The sequence below is a fragment of the Malus domestica genome, chromosome 01 (assembly GCF_042453785.1).
Source record: "Malus domestica chromosome 01, GDT2T_hap1".
Taxonomy (NCBI): domain Eukaryota; kingdom Viridiplantae; phylum Streptophyta; class Magnoliopsida; order Rosales; family Rosaceae; genus Malus; species Malus domestica.
Window position 1 is genome coordinate 30,006,675 of NC_091661.1, and position 19,013 is coordinate 30,025,687.

At 39.1% G+C, this 19,013-nt stretch overlaps 4 protein-coding genes across 7 annotated transcripts; 2 read left to right on the top strand and 2 right to left on the bottom strand.

The window, feature by feature from the left end:
- Positions 1-291: 291 nt before the first annotated feature.
- On the top strand, positions 292-1,077 carry LOC114826479 (uncharacterized). The gene has a single exon (XM_029106794.1). The coding sequence runs from the start codon at positions 292-294 to the stop codon at positions 1,075-1,077; it is 786 nt and encodes a 261-aa protein (XP_028962627.1).
- A 599-nt stretch (positions 1,078-1,676) lies between these two features.
- LOC103442892 (SKP1-like protein 21) lies at positions 1,677-6,699 on the bottom strand. 2 transcript variants are annotated; one of them, XM_008381681.4, is made up of 10 exons: positions 6,538-6,699; positions 5,127-5,391; positions 4,417-4,638; positions 3,994-4,185; positions 3,810-3,920; positions 3,534-3,612; positions 2,990-3,087; positions 2,684-2,862; positions 2,335-2,468; positions 1,677-2,231 (listed from the first exon to the last, which is right to left on the bottom strand). In XM_008381681.4, the coding sequence occupies exons 2-10, from the start codon at positions 5,160-5,162 to the stop codon at positions 2,215-2,217; spliced, it is 1,068 nt and encodes a 355-aa protein (XP_008379903.2). In that variant the 5' UTR covers positions 5,163-5,391; positions 6,538-6,699; the 3' UTR covers positions 1,677-2,214. The 2 variants fall into 2 exon arrangements, with proteins under 2 accessions (XP_008379903.2, XP_070676407.1); XM_070820306.1 differs by having other exon boundaries at positions 5,665-6,650.
- A 1,521-nt stretch (positions 6,700-8,220) lies between these two features.
- On the top strand, positions 8,221-10,826 carry LOC103442905 (short-chain dehydrogenase TIC 32, chloroplastic-like). Of its 2 annotated transcripts, none has more exons than XM_008381700.4 (8): positions 8,221-8,467; positions 9,093-9,324; positions 9,447-9,526; positions 9,619-9,772; positions 9,904-9,982; positions 10,165-10,249; positions 10,360-10,406; positions 10,534-10,826. In XM_008381700.4, the coding sequence occupies exons 1-8, from the start codon at positions 8,362-8,364 to the stop codon at positions 10,690-10,692; spliced, it is 942 nt and encodes a 313-aa protein (XP_008379922.2). In that variant the 5' UTR covers positions 8,221-8,361; the 3' UTR covers positions 10,693-10,826. The 2 variants fall into 2 exon arrangements, with proteins under 2 accessions (XP_008379922.2, XP_008379916.2); XM_008381694.4 differs by having other exon boundaries at positions 8,258-8,467; positions 10,165-10,267.
- A 282-nt stretch (positions 10,827-11,108) lies between these two features.
- Positions 11,109-18,506, bottom strand: LOC103442920 (mitogen-activated protein kinase kinase kinase YODA-like). 2 transcript variants are annotated; one of them, XM_070820313.1, is made up of 12 exons: positions 18,248-18,506; positions 15,791-16,487; positions 14,926-15,657; positions 14,582-14,669; positions 14,423-14,485; positions 14,049-14,209; positions 13,865-13,940; positions 13,651-13,710; positions 13,452-13,559; positions 13,060-13,299; positions 12,542-12,633; positions 11,109-12,400 (listed from the first exon to the last, which is right to left on the bottom strand). In XM_070820313.1, exons 2-12 carry the CDS (start codon positions 16,354-16,356, stop codon positions 11,881-11,883), a joined length of 2,706 nt encoding a protein of 901 aa, XP_070676414.1. In that variant the 5' UTR covers positions 16,357-16,487; positions 18,248-18,506; the 3' UTR covers positions 11,109-11,880. The 2 variants fall into 2 exon arrangements, with proteins under 2 accessions (XP_070676414.1, XP_008379932.1); XM_008381710.4 differs by lacking the exon at positions 18,248-18,506 and adding an exon at positions 17,180-17,964.
- Between the last annotated feature and the right edge of the window lie 507 nt (positions 18,507-19,013).

Consider the following 19,013-nt stretch of genomic DNA (forward strand, 5'->3'; position numbering starts at 1 on the left):
CTGAGCCACTTTGACTTGGACAAAAGTATTTAAGATATAAAATCATGTCCACTCCCTCTCCTGTCACCAAAACCTGTTTCCTGAAATCCCTATTAGACTGCCACCTGTCCGCCCTCCCCACCTTATGCTTTACCCTATCTTCTTCCTTTTCTCCCCATCTCTTCCTCTTTAACGCTCTGTCTAATCTTCTCCACTCTCTCACAACTCTCTCTCTCATCAACTCTGCTTTCTCTGCAACCAAACCCTAACCCTAACCCTACTCGGTTTAATCAACAGAAACACAGAAAAAAAATGTCAGGTGGGGTTGGTCCAACCTGCAGTGACATCAGCCTCCCCAAAGAACAAGAGCATGAATTCAAAGAACACAACGACGAAACCTCCTCAAAACTCAGCTCCCACCAAAAGTCCCCAACTTCACACTCCACCGCCACCGCCTCTCCGCGCAAAGCCGGTGGCGGTCTGTTCTCCTTCCGGCAGCTCAACGCCCTCGCCGTCGTCGTCGTCCTCTCCGCCAGCGGCATGGTAAGCCCCCAAGACTTCGCCTTCGTCGTCTTCTCCGTGATCTACATGCACTTCATCTCCAAAGTTGCTTTCCCCATCCTCGGTTCCTCCAGAGACCCCACGGTTTTCAACCCCCAAAACAAAGTCCTCCGCCTCTACGTCCTAACCGGCGCTATCATCGGCCTCCTGCTCCCCATTGCCTACATTTTGGAGGGAATTTTCGAAGGCGATAAACAAGGCATCAGCGCCGCTTCCCCGCACGTTTTTCTCCTTGCCAGTCAGGTGTTCATGGAAGGAATGGCTTTTGCCGACCGGTTTTCGACTCCCATACGTGTTTTCGTGCCGGTTTTCTACAATTCCAGGCGGATTTTCACCATTGTGGAGTGGCTGAAGAGCGAGTTTTCTAAGGAGCATGAGGAGTACGGTGGATCTGCAAAAAGATTGTATGTGGGGAGAGGGCTTGCTATTGCTAATATGGCGTTTTGGTGCTTCAATTTATTTGGGTTCTTGCTGCCTGTCTATCTTCCTAGGGCTTTCAAGAAGTACTACTCCGCCCATAAACTGAAAGATTATTGATCTTCAGTGTACTAATTTCTTCTTCTTTGTTTTCCTTTTCGTTTCTTAATGTCCAAAAGAAAAATAAATGAATAAAAGATCTGCATATAATGTGAATTTGATTAGAGAAGAATCTGAATTTAATGAATACTACTTGTCTCTTTCTTTTTAAAAATGGGGAACATCTATGACTTCGACACGGCAGTCCACCCATTTAGGGTCAGAAGACGACATTTCAGACTTCTCCTAATCATTATCTTGTGGTTCATCAGCGTCAGAAATCGAACTTACAACGTGCTGTTTGGAATATTCTTTTAATCACTATCGTGAAATTCACTAACATCAGAAATCGAACTCAGAACATTTTGGAATACAGGCCTGAAATTTGTTCTAACCACTTGAAAAGGGCATTGGTGCGTAAATGTTTTTTATAACGTCACCAAAAGAAGAAAAACCATGCATCAATTTCTAAGGTCTCCTGTTCACAACCTTATATATGAGAAACTGATTTCACGAAGTCGTTTCATGAAACGAGTGCATGCAAGTTTTTCACAATCATTGAATCCGCTCCGTGAACCTAAGATGATATATGGCTTTCCAACATATTCAAAACGACCATATTGTACAAGGTTTTTGAAATAACCTTTATTTTTCATTTCAATTTCATTACATCAACTGAAAGCACTTGCAACTTCTTGCAAGACTCTCCAAAAGCCAAATGGGGCCTGTATATGAAATGAAAAAGAAAAGGTACATCTGCAAAATTCGGCATCGTTTCAAGAAAGTCCAGGAGGCGGCCGCCATCGATGGCGGCTCAAGGAAAAAAACAGAGCAAAGTCTGCTCCTCATGAATAACCACAAAAGAGAACATAAACCAATGAGGAAAACTATGCTCCCTAATGTAGCCTCTGAGTTCCTCATTCTTTTTTTTTTTTTTGACATCTGTTCGCTTCCTTTCTTCGAAATGGTAGATGCCCACAGAACGAAAAATGCATTTGGTGATGGAAAAATCAAACAAATATACTCACATGCCGGCAACACCAAAAACACTGCTCTCTCTCTTCTAAGCTTGTGCAGCAGCGAACCCCATCGGTAGCATCTGTTCCAATCACTCAAGCTGCTGGACATTCTGATTAAATAGCGCTCTCTAGTAGATCATTATCTCCTGTCCAAACCTGCAAATCACCCGGTAACTTTGTCAGTCTAACCAATTTGCACTCAATCTAGTCTCCCACTCACTCAATCACTCTTGATATCAGAGGATGTATTGGGACATACTTGTACATCCACGTGCAGAGCCATTGCCGTTTATATTTATTGGTGCAAGTCTCCTCTCTTGACCTAAAGATAAAATTTCCTGCATCCTTTCTGGCCAATCCGAATTTAATCTTCGTGCAAAATCCTCCACTTCCCTACATAAAGCATACAATATAAAGGAATATAAGACAAACAGTCTTGCAATAATCATAAAAATCTGTAGATTCGACTGAGTAACCGTGGAAGGGGATATTTAACAGGGGCAGAGAATAATTTCCGTGTATGTTGAGACAATGGTTATCATAATTCATATAGACAGTTAAATATTAGCATTGTGATCATTCTTTTTAATATGCTCTACAAATATTACCTGTCAAGCTCTTCCTTCATGGCAGGATCTAAATCATCATCCAAATCACCATCATCAAAGTCAAGCTTTGGTGAAAAGGTAACAGATGTAGAATCTTGCAACTTTGAAGAACTGGGAGACAACAACTCAACATTGATTGTGTCACCATCGTGGGAAGCAGAAGAAAGTGTATCCAAGTCCTAGAAATGTAGACAAAGACAGAGAATTCACAAACAAGTTCTAACACATGCAGGAAAAATTCACTAGCATACTAATACACGAACATACACAAGTGTGTGCTGTGGTGAGCGAGAGAGAAGAACCAACCTTATTATGTCCATTTACATTGGTTGAAGAATCTTTTGGATGATCTTTTCTTCTTCGATTCTTCTTTTTATTCTTATTGGTCTTAATCCCCTTTGCTTCTGCATAGTGTATCAGATTCTAGTAGGTTGAGAGTAGATAACGATTAACAACATAGGTCTATCAAATACAACTTTCATTTGACAAGAGATAGTAGTACAGAGAGTAAAAAATCTTGAATACTTCATTAAGTATCCATGATACTGAATCTACTGACAGAAGTACCTATTAAAAACTATGTAACTGAATCCACTGATTGAAGTACCTATCAAAAACTATGTAAACCCAAAAAAAATTCTGCTCCTTGTCCATGGAGCAAAAGTAGGGATGCCGATAACGTTCAACAGAGTGGTCCTTTGGAAGCAAAATCAATTAAAAAAAAATTATCTATTAAGAATTTGAGAGCCAACCATACTACAACTTCAAACAGCAAAAGTTAGAAAAAAAATCAATGTGTGAGAACAAAGGCAGAAAACCAGGATAAAGAGAAATAATTTCTGAATCATACGTCTATTTCCACCATTTATAAATGTCAAGAGATCGTCAACTGAACGCTCATCGACACGCTCCTCCTCAGCCTCAACATTCTGAAACAAATAAATAACTTTCTATTAATGCGATCATATATGCACAGGCTTTAATGCTTCAAGCCTCCAACTGCATCATTACATGTGTGTACTTTGCACAGAACTCAAGTAATAAACATTGTGACATATAAATTTACCACATGTATTGCATTAAACATATGGTAAAGGCTTCAAACTCTTCAAGTAAAAGTAAGCACCTTCAGTTTCTCTCTCTCTTTTAATTCTTTCCTCTTTCTAGCATATAACCGATTGAGAAGCCGGATACGTGGATCATCAGTTATGTTTCTCAGAGGTTCCAACTTCTCCTCCTGGATTGAACCATTTATACATGAAAACCATGGATGGAAGAAAAAAAGCCAATAACTTTCGATAGTAACAAACCTCTGTGAGGTCATCAGGTAAATGAAATGTCTCACGTATCTCCTCGGGTGTTTTTCCTTCAATAATTCGAGCAAGTGCTCGGCTGGTGAGATCAACCAAAGGCTTCAATTGGAGGCTGTCAGCAGCAGATGTCAACTCGCATAACTTTTTTGTATCCATTCGAATAAATTTCTCATCAAAAGTTTTGCGCTCCTACACATGATAACAATACTATCAAACACATAAATTACTTCTGACTTCACCATATACATGATGAAGATGGATAAAAGACTATCAAAACCACCCCTTTTTGGGCCACATAAGGGGTAACAATACTTTCTCCAAGTTTTTTACATAAGCTTCTCACTGTTGATTGCCAATTGGAAATTAACATCATGTATGAACAGAAAAACAAACTACAAGTGGTAGAATCATATATCAGACCTTATTAGAGCGACCGGGTACTTGATGAAACCGACAGTAGTCAAGTATTAAGCCCAAAATGGCAGGATTAACTCGTTGAGGAAGTGATATAGCATAGTTTTTGGAAGATCCCATTCCTGTTTGCAATATTTCCCGGCATATCATCGGACAGAACATGGCAACCTCTTCTTCTACTTGTTGGATTGAGCCGTCGGCAGTTTGAAGCCAGATGTAAGATTTCATCTATTTGCACAAACATAAGGAAAATTTAGGAGGGATTCAAAAGAGAAACACAACTAGTACTCCTATATCAATCTTAGCTTGAACTACAACATATACAACCCACAGAACCAATAACCCTAGGTGCAGCAGTCCTAGTCACTAGCTTATATTTCATTTCTACACTGCTGAACCCTTCAATAATTAAAATACAAATTTCCTAACATGAAATACCACTTGAAGACAAAACTTATTCCGACCATTATGCACAAGCCCTGGCTACCAAAGAAACTACAATTCTCCATAGATTCCACCAAGAGTTCATCCAGAAACAAACTAATTCTTTTACTATGAATCTATACTATACCTATACATTTCCCATCATACTCAAGTGACAAAGGATCCTTAAATATACATGTGCTGCTGAAATCATAAACTGTGAAAACAAAATGTAAATAATCTAACCTATCTAAATTACGATTTGTAATTCATCACACAATGAAGTAGCATACCTCAGGTTTGACAACCGCCATGACACCTTCTGACATTTGACAGTGACACCACAACTAACTTTCAGAAGAGGTGAACCAGAAACCACCTTTTACCTCCACTAAAACAAGGAGTTACAGGGAAAATGGACCTTTTCCTTATTCAAAAGCTTGACTTGATTAACTAAGCACAAAATAGTTGTCAGTGCTTCCCAAAATGATACGATCTTGAATCCCAACAAAATGTGTATTAGCATTCTTATTTGGAGAGCTTTATCAAATATTTTTCCTGTATTCAAGGTAAAACACAATAAGATATGGGGAACAAACAAGAGATGATAGGCCTCAAATTTCAAGACAACCGTTCTCATTAAATATTTATTCTAATTCAACTATAACAGTTAACAGCGGTAACTGTAATATAACAAGAAAATGAGGAAGTATATTTATGGAGGATTTCACTGAAGCTTCTCAATATCTTTGTGCGCACAAATGGGAAAGAAAAATGAGAAAAGATTACAATGCATGAGTGATATTGACGAGCAGATAGACTGGTTGTTACCTAAGGGAGCAGATCGGCTTGGCCACGACAGTATGTTCCAATTGTATTGGTTTTCACTTGTTCTTATTCTTTATACCCTTAAATTCTCATACAACATACAAATTATGAATAGCCCATCTAGAACCATCTAGGAGGTTGGGAAAGTTGAGAAAAACTAAGTTTCACACTAGCAGCACAAAGCTCAATACTCCACACCAGACGAACATATTAAAGATTCAATGATAGATACAATACAAAATAGCACGTAATATGCATAAACCAGCAGTCAGAACTCAATGTAGCATTCGAGTCTGCCAAAAGAAACAACGGGGCAATATGTGCAAAGGACACAACTTGGAAGCCCATCTATTGAGTTCTTCAATCTCCATGACCCCAAATGAAATAAGGACGAAAAGAGAAAAGTGTAATGCAACCAATTAGTTGAGTAATTAAGCAAAAAAAAAATTGAAAAGGTTAAAAAAACAGTTGGGTTAGCTGGCCAATAAGATGTGATATTACAAACCATGTCAAACGGTTGCTAGGAAACCGAAAAGCCGAATTCCGGGACATTCAAACGACATTTCAGATTATAGACCATGCCAAATGGTTTTCAGAATCCAACCCAGTTTTCATTTCCCATCAAGTAAAAATCTTTAACTTCCATTGTTGATAATTCCACCTCACAACTAACAAAATCCTTATCAACAGTACTAATTCTATATAAATTAAATTTAGGGTTTATTCACATGAAAAAAAAATCAAACCACAATCCCATCAAAAAACAATCAATCGATTTCACAATCCTGAATTGGGGAAAACACAATTAGCAAAAGTTGCATGCATAAATCAATACCATATGAAAATTTTCAATTGGAGAAAGGGCGGTGAGCGTACCTCAACTACGAGCTGAAATGCATGGAAAATTTGGAGATGTGGGAAATTTGGGGGTGGGGAGCTAGGGTTTCTGGAAGGCTTTCTGCTCTGTTCTTTCTGTGTGTTCCTGTATCATTTCTCTTCTAGCTATCACGATTTGGAGTCCGTCTGTGGGCGGTTGTGTCCGGCACGTGACTCTATCGAAGGGGAGGCGCCCTCGCACGTGCTGATAGTTAGGGTTTCGGACTTTTGGGTGGAGGAGGGGATTGGCCCGGTTGGCGTTTGAGCGGGTCGGGTTGTGAGATGTCCAGTACGACGTGGGTTGGGCGAGGTTTTGGTGAAATGGGCCACGACAAGCAGCAAATATGGGCCACTCAACGGCCCACAATGATGTTTCTCCTTGTGCCCACTCAATTTTTGCGGATGTTTTTTTGTTGAATTATGTAAAGTCTTGCACCGAAAATTTGACAGAATTAAATACAATTTATGTTAAATAATTTTACTATTATTTTTTTTTGAAATATTTTGTGAAAAAACATTATACATGTCTTGTTATGTAGATCTTAAAATGTAAGTTGTGGAAAAGTACATCTCTTTAAAATTTGACATGGTATCAGTGTTGGCCGATAACTGATCTAGATTTATTCTGAGCAGAAAAACCTGGAGTTTGGAATCGAAAATAGACTCGTCCAATCTTCAGTTTGGTTTGTTGGTCTAAATTTTTTACAAGAACTAGAACGAACCAAACCGAATAAATCTTATTAGTTTGGTTTTCAATTTTAAAGATGATTTGGTACGAATTGAACCATGTCCAGCATACTAAAAATGTCACGGTGTCAAACAATATCAACAAGCTATGTCAATAAATAACAACCATGTATAACGCATTGAAGTTTGCTTGAAAAAGATTAAACTCAAACTACAAGATAAACCCAAATAAACAAATCATCAACAATAAAATTCATTTCGATCTTATCACTTTGGTGTAATCAATGTGCTTAAATGCATGTTGAAGAAACGGTACATATCCAATAACACTATTATTTACCAAATTGGTGAATAAGGTGGTGATGATATCTTTGGTATTTTTTTTTTTAAGAAACGATATTATCTACTAAAAATGTGAGGGAGCGGGCTTAGTCTCATAATGTGCGCAATAATGTGATTCAATTTTGTCTATGATGAGAATCGAACCTAAAACATCTTTGATAATTACATTAACCTTTCCAAACTTTGTGATCATCCAAAATTAAGGACATAACAGGCTAAAGAGGCTCCACCGAGGCACAGCGCACGCAACCACCACCAAAGCAAAGAAAAGAACGAAAAAGATTAAACTCAAATTACAAGATAAACCCAAATAAACAAATCATCAACAACAAAATTCATTTTGATCTTATCACTTTAGTGTAATCAATGTGCTTAAATGCATGTTGAAGAAACGGTACATACCCAATAACACTATTATTTACCAAATTGGTGAATAAGGAGGTGATGCTACCTTTGGTATTTTTTTTTTTTAATAAACGATATTATCTACTAAAGAGGTATGAGAGCGGACTTAGCTTCACAATGGGCTAGCAATGAATAGTTCAAATTCGTCTTTGACGAGAATCGAACCTAATACCTCTGACTTACAAGGAAAGAAGAAATATCTTTGATAATTAAATTGACCTTTTCAAACTTTGTGATCATCCAAAATTAAGGAGGGGGACATAACAGGCTAAAGAGGCTCCACCGAGGCACCCCGCAAGCAACCACCACCAAAGCAAAGAAAAGAACTTAACCAAAACTGTCAATAAAAAGTCACACATTCTCATCTCTTTGCGGGCAGAGACAGAGAGGATGTGGTTCTTTAGAGGAAAAGGGCCATCAGGGTTCTCGTCATCTTCGACAGCAGAAGAAGTTACTCAAGGGGTTGATGCCACAGGTCTCACCGCCATTGTTACAGGTGAGGGAATTTCCATTTTCTTCTACGTTTTTGGTAATACGTAGATTTTTCTTAACTGCTATTTTGCCTTTGCGTCGAAGGTTGAATTTGATTGGATAACTTAATAGAATTCTGCATGGTGGTTAATTTAATATGTAGTTTTGTATTGTGGGGTCCATTTCTTGCTCCATGTTATTCGACTGTTATCAACAATCTCATCTTTTGCACCAAAATTTGAACTTTTCAATCAATTTGCTTTGGTTTTTGAACACTGGGATTAACCTGCAGTTTTCATTAAATAATCCAATATTATAGTATGATTACTGGGTTTGTTTTGACACCAAGCCTTGGCGAAACGAAAATGTTGCTCTTTTATAACTGAAATGTCATGGGTTGGAGTCGTGAAAATAGCATATTCGCAAAGCAATAATAAGAAGCAATAATAAGACTACGTATATAGATGTTCCGCCAAGTTCCGGATCCTCGTAAAGTGAAAAGTCTTGTTGGTTTGGGTTCCCCTTTATTGGGTTTGTTTTGCCTTTAGGATATATACATGTGTATATATGCTAAAGGATGCACAGCTGTTAAAAGTTATTCCGCGTTCTTATGGTAAAATTTTCTTTGGCTCTGCATATTTTTGTTGCAGGAGCATCGAGTGGCATTGGCACCGAAACTGCACGCGTTCTTGCACTGCGCGGTGCCCATGTGGTTATGGCAGTGAGGAATGTGGCTGCCGGTAAAGATGTAAGAGAAGCAATAGTGAAGCAAATTCCCACTGCCAAAGTTGATGCCATGGAATTGGATCTCACTTCCTTATCATCCGTGAGAAAATTCGCATCGGATTTCAATTCCTCCGGCCTTCCTCTCAACATCCTAATGTAAGAAAACGGATAGAAAATTGCAGAAGTTGTTCTTTCACATTGTCTCATCATGTCCAATAGAACTCCTGTGTGTCTCTTGAGCAAGCTTAGTTGGTAACTGTACTTGTTTTATCATTAAGTAACAATGCAGGAGTTATGGCAACCCCTTTCTTGCTTTCTAAGGACAAAATCGAACTCCAGTTCGCGACAAACCACGTAGGTATGTTGCATTTGTTAGACCGTAAATCTGACTGCGAATGTATTGTGAGTTTTAAGCTGTCCTAATTCGCTGAACGTTTTGTGATTTTGCAGGTCATTTTCTTTTGACAAACCTTTTGTTGGGTAATATGAAGAAAACAGCACGCAAAAGCAGCAAGCAAGGGAGAATTGTAAATGTGTCCTCAGAAGCTCACCGCTATCCATATCCTGAAGGAATTCGTTTTGATAAGATTAACGACCAAGCAGGGTAACATTGAGACAATCCTTGTCTTTCGAGATTGTATATTTGTGCGCTGCGTTTCCCTTTTTCTTCGCAGCATACGCTGAATGGAGAGTTCAATATAAGTTTAATCTGAGTTTGTGACTGCCTATCTGCAGGTACAGAAGCTATCTTGCATATGGCCAATCAAAGCTTGCTAACATTTTGCATGCTAACGAGCTTGCAAGACGTTTAAAGGTGTATCATCTTCTCCCAGGACCTGAGTAAAATGAATTCGACAATAGTTCAATGATATCGGAGTTGATGAATGGCCTCTTGAAATCGCATTGCAAACTTTCAAGCAATTTTCATACGATTAATATCATACTTCTTTCTCTAATCCATGAACGCTGTTATTTGTGATTGTTTCTTCAACACAGGAAGAAGGGGCAGATATAACAGCAAACTCACTTCACCCTGGTGTAATTGCTACCAATCTTTTCCGTTATAACAGCGCTATTAACGGTAATCCCTTCACTAAATGTGAGTTTAAAGCTGATGTTCGGATACATTTCACGCTGTAGAAGGCAAGTATGTGCTTAGTTTCAGATGTTTGGTCTTCTGGTTTGGTGCAGGGCTTGTTAACGGGATTGGTAGAGCTTTGCTTAAAAATGTTCAGCAGGTAAGTTACCTCTGGTTGAACTTGCAGGGCAAATAAATGACAGTGAAACTAAATCGAAGTGTGATGAATCTCAAAAACTCTCCTTCAAATGTAGAATCCCGTTGTTTATAAACTTTGTCGATTGCAGGGAGCAGCAACGACGTGCTACCTGGCACTGCATCCGCAAGTCAAGGGGGTGACCGGCGAATATTTTGCCGATAGTAACCTATCCAAGACAACGCAGCATGGGCAGGACGTCGAGATGGGAAAGAAGCTATGGGATTTCACCATGAATTTGACTAAATGAGAGAGAGAGAGAGAGAGAGAGAGCCCCTTTGAGGCTGAAAAGTTTACAAAGTGAATGATAGTCTCCAATAATGTTGTAAATCAAAAGTTGAAGAGTATTGCTTGAAGGTGAATAAACTCCCTTTCTGCTTGAAACCTTGTGGTTTTGATTCGAGAATGCTTTTTGTTTGATATATTTGTATCAAGTTCAGAAATTTCATATTGAAAACAAAAATCCCGTCGTTCAGGAAGAATTGCTCAGATACCGGTAAGTGAGGCTTTTTTAGGTCGTGTTATAAATCCACTGGCTCAACCTATTGATGGTCGGGGTGAAATTTCATCTGCTGAATCTCGATTAATTAAGTCTCCCGCTCCCGGAAGGACGGATGACAAATTCAAGACATTCGTTACGAAAAGACCCGAAAAATTGAAGAGGGATAAGAGAGAACCGAGCAGTTAGATTTCTTCATTTCAGTTGAGTGATGATGTACAGTGCATACATGATGACGATACAACAAAACAGGTAGTACAAGACAGAATTATACAATGTTACACATGAGCCCACAATAAATCAGTGCAGAAAACAGAACGTGCAGGCTTCAAAAATCTCCGGCTGACTATTCCGTTAACAAGTCCGGTCCCCGGCTAGTCGCCAATCTTCTGTACAGCAGTTTCAGACCCAAAAAATTGTTCCAAAGCTAAATAGTATTTGCCTCTTAGCCTTTCTTTTCTCTATATGAACATCTCAGAAAATATACAAATTCTTGCTGCCTTGAGTTTCTTCCTTACCAGGGGAACTGCAATGGATCGGACCATCAGAAGCCATCCTCGTCGACCAAAATCAAGCATATTTCATAGCTCCAATCAGTCATGCACTCAAACTTCCTACAAGTCTAAACCGCATCACGTTCTATGTACTACAAGAGTGTTATGTTGTCAGGATGTGAGCTCGATATGCATAATTCCGGAATCATTCCCGTCTCATGGCTTAGCTTACCGGATGTTATGAGCCTGAACACTAAGCCATGCAAAAAGAGTTGTCTGCTTCCAGCCACTAACTTTCCGGAGCTTCAACATTATTCCACGGTTCTTATTGTACAAAACATACTCTCCTTCGCAGTCCAACATGATGGATGGGTTGATCCAGTATATCCAAAATGGTCTGATTAACTTGTGAGCTTGAACTGATTGGTGGGTCCATCAAAATAAGTTAGACACCACTTGTGCGGTTCGGCAAAGGAGAGTTGGGGCTTAAATCCAGTTTCAGGTTCATTTTAACATGATCCTTAAGGAGCTGGCGAGACACCCGATCAGCTAAAACCGACTGTCCATCATACTGCTCCACTTTGGCAGGCCTTACAAACTGCTTTCCCAGAACATCATTTTCACAAGGCATCAGTTCTGGGAAGATATGAGCGCCTGGCTGCTTCCCTCGAAACATGTCAGGACATGAATCATGATAGGAGGAGGGCCCATTGACATAGAGACCATTCGAGGGTTTTGAAATGCCTCCAAAACCCTCTTGCAAGTTGATGGGCTGGTTCATGTGAATAAATGGAACGGCACCACTGCCACCTGTGAGAGGCGTGGATGAGCCCGAAGTAGTCCGTGGGCTAGATATAGGGGAAGGTGACATTCTTCCATTTAGGTGTGGTGGTGACCTTGAGTGCAATAGAGGGCTTCCAATGGGTGAGACAGGGCATGATATATTCCTTGGAATATGGATCTCACTGCAGTTTAGGCAAATAAAGATCAAACCAAAATCTTAATGTCAAAATGTTGTTGTACGCATCAACAAAGAGAAACATAAAGATAGATGGATATACAAATGTGTGTGTGTGTGAGCAAGAGAGAGAGAGAGAGAGATTGACCTGGTATGGTTATTAGTTTTTGAATGTCTAGATGAATGAATTGCAAGCCTATCTGAATCCAAGTTGGAGAAATTCCTCCCTTGCCCAATACCCTAACAATGATCAATAAAACACAACAGATAAAATAAGAGGCGAGAAGAGGACCCGTGCATGTAACAGCTGCTTCATCAAAGTCCAATCAAGGATATCATAAATGTGTTTATACTTGATGACACACAACACTAGGGAAGATTTTCAATCCATATATACAGACACTAAAACAGAGAGATTTCAACATCTGTATTGTCTTGTCTCTAGATATAGGGACTGGGTTGGGTTGTAATGTGAACTAATGGTACTGACAACCTTACTATTTCATTGTAACTGATTATCACGAGTTCTTTGCGCACATTGAGGAAATAACAGGTAACGAACCTGATAGCATGCACTATGCTCAAACATAAATAAAAAAATGATTACAAAACTACCAACACCATAAGACACCAATTTTACATCTGTGGTAAAAATGGAATTCATACCAGTGTTTTCACTCCATTTGTAATCCCAGAGGGTGGATCAGAAGGCTCAAGGCCCAACATAGATCTTTCCAAAGGCGCAGCATATTTCACATAAGGATGCTCCAAAAGCTGGGCAGCTGTAGGACGATGGAGTGGATTTCTCTGTAAGCATTGCCTTATGAAATCCTTTCCATCATCCAAGAGGCTATCTGGAATTGCTGGAAGTTCCTTGCTATTCCCAATCTTAAACATGGCAGCAACCTTTTAACCACAAAAAGGACAATATTACACAATGCAAAGAATACTTGAATTAGCCTATATGATCTCAATCTCAAATTCTTATAACCCCCTGCCCTACATCCAATAAATAAATAAATGTACACAAGCATTCGTTTGTAGACCTAAATTATTACCCCTTCATACTGGCTCCAAGGTGGTTTTGTTGTAGCCATTTCCAAAACAGTGCACCCAAGACTCCATATATCTACAGCAAGGTTGGCACCACTTGAGTTCTTTATAACCTGGGCAAGCAACCGAAATGAAGACTTAAGTAAAACCATCAAGAAGCATGCCATGGAGGAGAAAATATACGAAAACTAGAAGCAACCTAACCTCAGGTGCCATCCAGTAAGGGCTTCCCTTAAATGATAATGGACATGACTGCCCAGTGATCTGCAAAGCACACAAGATAAGTATGACTGTGCTTTACATGCATTTAGATTAGGAGAGAAGGGAAACAGAATTGTTTTTGCAATAGTTGGTTATGGTTTGCATTATCATGTCATATTCTTTAAATCATATCAAGATTAAGTATGCATGCGTTTACATGCTTAGCCATCCCAAAGTCTGCCAACTTGACACGTCCATTTGGGTCTACAAGTATATTTGCCCCTTTAATATCCCTGTACATGAAAGATGCTTAATGTTCAGTAAATACATCGTGATAGTATATTTAGACGGTTGAATTTATGCTTCAAAGTACTTGACAAAGAATAGCTAACGAATTTCACCTGTGGACAGTGTTTTTAGCATGTAAATACGCCAGCCCCGACAAGATTTGCTTAGTATAACTACGAATTGCTAGTTCGCCAAATTGCCCATAGTCTTGGAGAAGTTTATATATGGATCCACCAGATACATACTCCAAATATATATATAGCTTGTCATCAACCTGTAATAGGAATGAATATCAGCATAGATTATAGTGGTTGCTTGAATCTTCAAGTAAAAGTTACTTTTGACCCATAATATTGCACAACTACTCAATATGCAGAGATTAAGCTTCAGACTCATAACTAAGAAATGTGTTATCGACAAACATGACAAATGAAAATCGGTATTTAAATGCATACAATGAATAATCCAACATGGACAAAAGACTTACTGATTCAGACCCATAATATTGCACAATATTGGGGTGCCGTAAACGGCTCAATAAAGCAATTTCCTGTCAAAACGTCGCAACATAAAAGTCAAATAAATGAAGGAAAGCATATAACTTGTCCAAGGAAGGAACTTGAAAACTAAAACAACAGGATGATACCTGATTTAATTGCTTAGCGCTTTCCTTAGACTTTGCATCATCAGAAAATAATGTGACCTCCTTCATCGCACACATTTCACCACTTTCACTGAACAAGTCGGTAATGTAAAATCAGATAGGCATAAACTTCACATGCAAGCAACCTATGAGAGAAACTAATTTACAAGCTACATGTGAGATAAATGGATTTTTTTTTCCTACACTTGGCCAAACCATCAAGCAAGTTTGAAGGCAGGACTTTGAAGTTTTATAATGTAGAGTATTAACTGCTACGTACTTAGATATATGATTGCTTGGTTGAGAGAGAGAGAGAGAGAGAGAGAGAGACAGATTTGGGTATCTACCTATTAAAACCAACATAAACATGTCCAAAAGTCCCTCTACCCAGCAGCTTTCCCTTTTTCCAGCGTGAACCAGGGCTTGGTGGGTTCTCTGCCCTTCCTGGGCTTCGTGGCACAGAAGGAGATGTTGCTGCTGAATTTGAATGAGAAAAAGGGGAAGCATTCACAGGGGGAAGAGGCAAACGGTGACTTTGTTGTTTCCCATCATCAGCCCAGCTTGTCTGTGTCTCATTGGGAGTCCCTCCTGCTTTAGGATGGATAGGCGTAACAGCACCACTATGAATTCTTGAGCCTGGGCCTGGGCTTGTCATTCTGGGACTAGGTACCGGAGAATACTCAGGGCTACCCCTGCTTTGCTGCCAAAACAACTGTCCAGACATATCTCCTCCCATTGAATTATGTCCAGAATTGTGACCCGAACCTGGACTGGAGCAGTGGCCAGAGCCAAGTAGAGTGACATCTGGATAAGGCTTTGCAGCCCAGAAAGCAGAGTTCACCACTTGCTCAGTGCCAAATGCTCTCATTGGGCTTCTAGAAGGACTTGACATTGAGCTGTCAGGAGCACTGCAGACAGCTCCATTATAAGGAACTTGTAGGTTTGGCACATGGCTGCCTAGATGCCTACGCTTAGGCGATGTGGGGGAAACATGATTATTGAAAGAAATGTTAGCTGATTTTTTTGGCTCTCTTGAGTGTACTGGAGCAACATTGAATGACTGATCCTTGAGCATCACACTTCATAAAAAGTGCAGAAAATTGTCAGGGATGAGCAAGCTAAAGGAATTACAAGTAAATCATTGACATTCATGCATATAAAAAATCATGCATACTAGTACCATAATTGCACGTGCAATAAATGAAAGCTCACCTGCAAGGGCTGCCAGAAGCTGTTCTAGTGCCATTGTCATCAGTTGCCTGAGGGCTACGATGGCATGATGAGTCAGCTGGATCGTCACTATCAACAGAGCTCTCACTAAAGACTGAATCAGTGACCATGTCTCCATCTACATCTGTACGATTTGACCTACTGCCGATGCATGCAGGTCTCGGCAGAGGTAGAAACGATAATGGCTTAGAGCCTTTTTCCGATCTTGGTTTTGTTGATATACTAATTCCAGAATCTGTACGAGCAACATGAGCAACATGTAGACCAGGAAGCGGAAGTGGTTGAGCATTAGTCCTTTCAGCAAAACTTTGACATCTGGAAACATTTTTTGAGGGCGAAGGAGATATTGATTCTATAGGGGATTGACATCCTTTTTCCGAAATAGTATCATTGCAATTTCTTCGAGACCCTCCTGATCTACTATTCAATCTACTCTCTGAAGAAAAATTAAATTTCCGATGTAAAGAGTCAATAAAACTTTCCTTTCCTGCCTTCTTCTTTGCTTCTTTGGATGACGACTTCCCCCACCATGAAGGCATATTTCTCATAATAGGTTTACAGAATCCAAGGGAAAGTACTTCAAAGCTAGTTCATTCCAGCAGTATAACTTAATTGTATAACACCATTACATGGGGTTACCAATCAGTTACACGAGTTCAATTCAGCACATAATTAAAACCTGCAGGGATAAAGGCTGCATGTCAGTAACTCTATTTCAAGGATCTCTAAGTTAAGTTAATGGCACAAAAGATATGCTGCAAAACAACCAGAATTAAGTAAAGGACACTAGCACCTAAATCGTAAAGGTCTGAAATTTGGTAGACCATAGGAATATGCCTGTATCACATACTCGCGCCATACTCACAAAACCGCTTCAAACGACACTTAGTGAACTCAACACATGTGAATCATTAGATTTTACAGTGCAACATAATATCCATGAACTAAGTTAAATTAGCTCTCACCCACCTCTTTCCAATCCCCAAACTTTAACCTTTGTTTGGTTCCCGGGAAAACGCAGCAAAGAGCAAAATGAAACCCATAATTTTGAATCCAAACCTTGATAAATTGGGTCATGTAAAAGCAACACAAAGACTCTGACTTCAACATGCACAACGGACCTACTGCCTCAAATTTCAAAACCCAGAACCCAAAATAACGGCAACAACATTCAAATTTTCCCTTTCGCTTTCTTTCTCCAATTTTCTCGGGAACCAAACAAAAAGTTTCGATCCCAAATTGCTCACTACCACGAGCTCGCAACACAGATCTACTTGCAACTTAAACACTCACACAGAATCAACAAACAACTAAATAACTCAACAAATCAGTAATTTACTAAATTTACATAACAAACAAAACGATACTCACTGAAATTTTTCAGGAGCTGCAAAATCCGAGCTGAACCCGCTCGGAATCTGGCACGAATCTCGACGATAATTTGATGGAGTTCTTCTGATTGCACAGTGAAATGCTCGGAAAAAACAAAATCCCTAGAAATCAACGACGTAAAGAGGATTGGATTATGAGGATTTTGTGTGTTTTGTTGCAATTGAAAGGAAGAAGAGAATCGACGCTTCCAGGGGGAGAGAGAGAGAGAGAGTATATTTTTTTCTGAGCTTAAAAGACATTAATAAGTTGTCTAGAGCTGCTGATTTTTCATTTTTTATATTTATTTTGCTTTTAAAACCCACTGAGAATTCATCTATCTGTTTTATTATAATTCAATAACTGAACGATATTTTATTAGTTTTTTAGTCAGTAAGATTTTTGTTGAGTAATTTATAATATGAACGATTAATTATAATTTTAAATTTTGTAACCAGTCACAAACTATTTTTAAAAATAACTCCTTCTTATATGTTGAATAGCCAAGTTAATTTCTAGGGTAAATTACATAGTAGCCTCTCAGGTTTGAGGTCTATTACAACCTCATACAACATCTTTAAAATATTTCATTTTCATACCTCAAATACTATTTTATTTCAAAATAATAAAACCGTTACATTTTCCATCAATTGATCTGTTAAGCACTGACGTGGCTACCACATTTGTGCCACGTGGCTGCCAAATGTGTGCCACATGGTAAAAAAATAATTTTTTATTTTCTTTTTTTTAAAAACCTGAATTAAAAAAAAAAAAAAAAAAAAAAAAAACTTGAAAACGCAGAAACCCGCCCCACCCCTCTTCTTCCTCTATCTGTTTCTTCTTCTCCGCCCAACACAGAAAAACACCAACCACTCTTTCTTTTCTCCCTCTCTGCTCTCTGCTATCCTTTTTCACCTTTTCTTCAGCCTTCCTCCCCTCTCTCTCTTCTCGGTGCGGCATCGTTCCGTGGTTTGAGATTAACCCATTCAAAAATCAGAACTTTGACCGCATTCGTAAGCACCCCAAACCCACCAACCAAGCACTGAAAAAATTCAAAATTTGAATACATACCTCGTTGTCAGAGCCGACGAGCCCACTCAGCGATGCGTCGGGAGCACTGGGTCCGGGTTTTTTCGGGGGGAGAGGGGAGAGGTTTCGGATATGGGTTTGTTTGGGGGGGGAAGTTTTCTGGGTTTGGTTGCAGATTTTTTGGGGGTGGATGTTTCCAGGTTTGCTTGCGGCGCGCCGGGGGGGGGGGGGGGGGTATGTGGGTTTGTATGCAGAGAGTAGAAAGGGAGAAAAGAAAGAGTGGTTGGTGTTTTTCTGTGTTAGGCGGAGAAGAAGAAACAGATAGAGCGAAAATAGGGGTGGGGTGGGTTTCTGCGTTTTCAAGTTTTTTTTAGTTTTTTTTTTATTTTATTCAGGTTTTTTTTTTTTAAATAAAAAAAAAAATTTGCAACATGGCACACATTTGGCAACCACGTGGCACAAATGTGGCAGTCATGTCAGCACTTAACGGATTCATGGATGGAAAATGTAACGGATGTATTATTTTGAAATAAAATAGTACTTGAGGTATGGAAGTGAAATGTTTTAAAGATGTTGTATAAGGTTGTAATAGACCTCAAACCTGAGGGACTACTATATAATTTACCCTAATTTCTATATTATGTACTTTACCACATTCGTTTAATTTAATTTCTCCCACCATTTTTTTCCTTCTACTCCAACAAGATGAAAAATATATCAAGTAATGGATTGTGTTGACGAATAAGGCGTTTTTTTATCCTAGTGTATTTCATGTTCGAAATCTCTTTCTTTTTAATGTAAATTAGAG

Excerpts from the sequence above, each read along its gene's own strand:
- LOC114826479 (XM_029106794.1), top strand. The coding sequence starts at position 292 with ATGTCAGGTGGGGTTGGTCCAACCTGCAGTGACATCAGCCTCCCCAAA.
- LOC103442892 (XM_008381681.4), bottom strand. The coding sequence starts at position 5,162 with ATGTCAGAAGGTGTCATGGCGGTTGTCAAACCTGAG. Across the intron at positions 2,863-2,989 it reads ATGTAAATGGACATAATAAG|GACTTGGATACACTTTCTTC; the intron begins GTTGGTTCTTCT and ends CTACATTTCTAG. Across the intron at positions 2,469-2,683 it reads ATGAAGGAAGAGCTTGACAG|GGAAGTGGAGGATTTTGCAC; the intron begins GTAATATTTGTA and ends TGCTTTATGTAG.
- LOC103442920 (XM_070820313.1), bottom strand. The coding sequence starts at position 16,356 with ATGAGAAATATGCCTTCATGGTGGGGGAAGTCGTCATCCAAAGAAGCA. Across the intron at positions 14,486-14,581 it reads GCGCTAAGCAATTAAATCAG|GAAATTGCTTTATTGAGCCG; the intron begins GTATCATCCTGT and ends ACGTTTTGACAG. Across the intron at positions 12,634-13,059 it reads CAAATGGAGTGAAAACACTG|GGTATTGGGCAAGGGAGGAA; the intron begins GTATGAATTCCA and ends GATCATTGTTAG.
- LOC103442905 (XM_008381694.4), top strand. The coding sequence starts at position 8,362 with ATGTGGTTCTTTAGAGGAAAAGGGCCATCAGGGTTCTCGTCATCTTCG. Across the intron at positions 9,527-9,618 it reads GTTCGCGACAAACCACGTAG|GTCATTTTCTTTTGACAAAC; the intron begins GTATGTTGCATT and ends GTGATTTTGCAG. Across the intron at positions 9,773-9,903 it reads AAGATTAACGACCAAGCAGG|GTACAGAAGCTATCTTGCAT; the intron begins GTAACATTGAGA and ends GCCTATCTGCAG.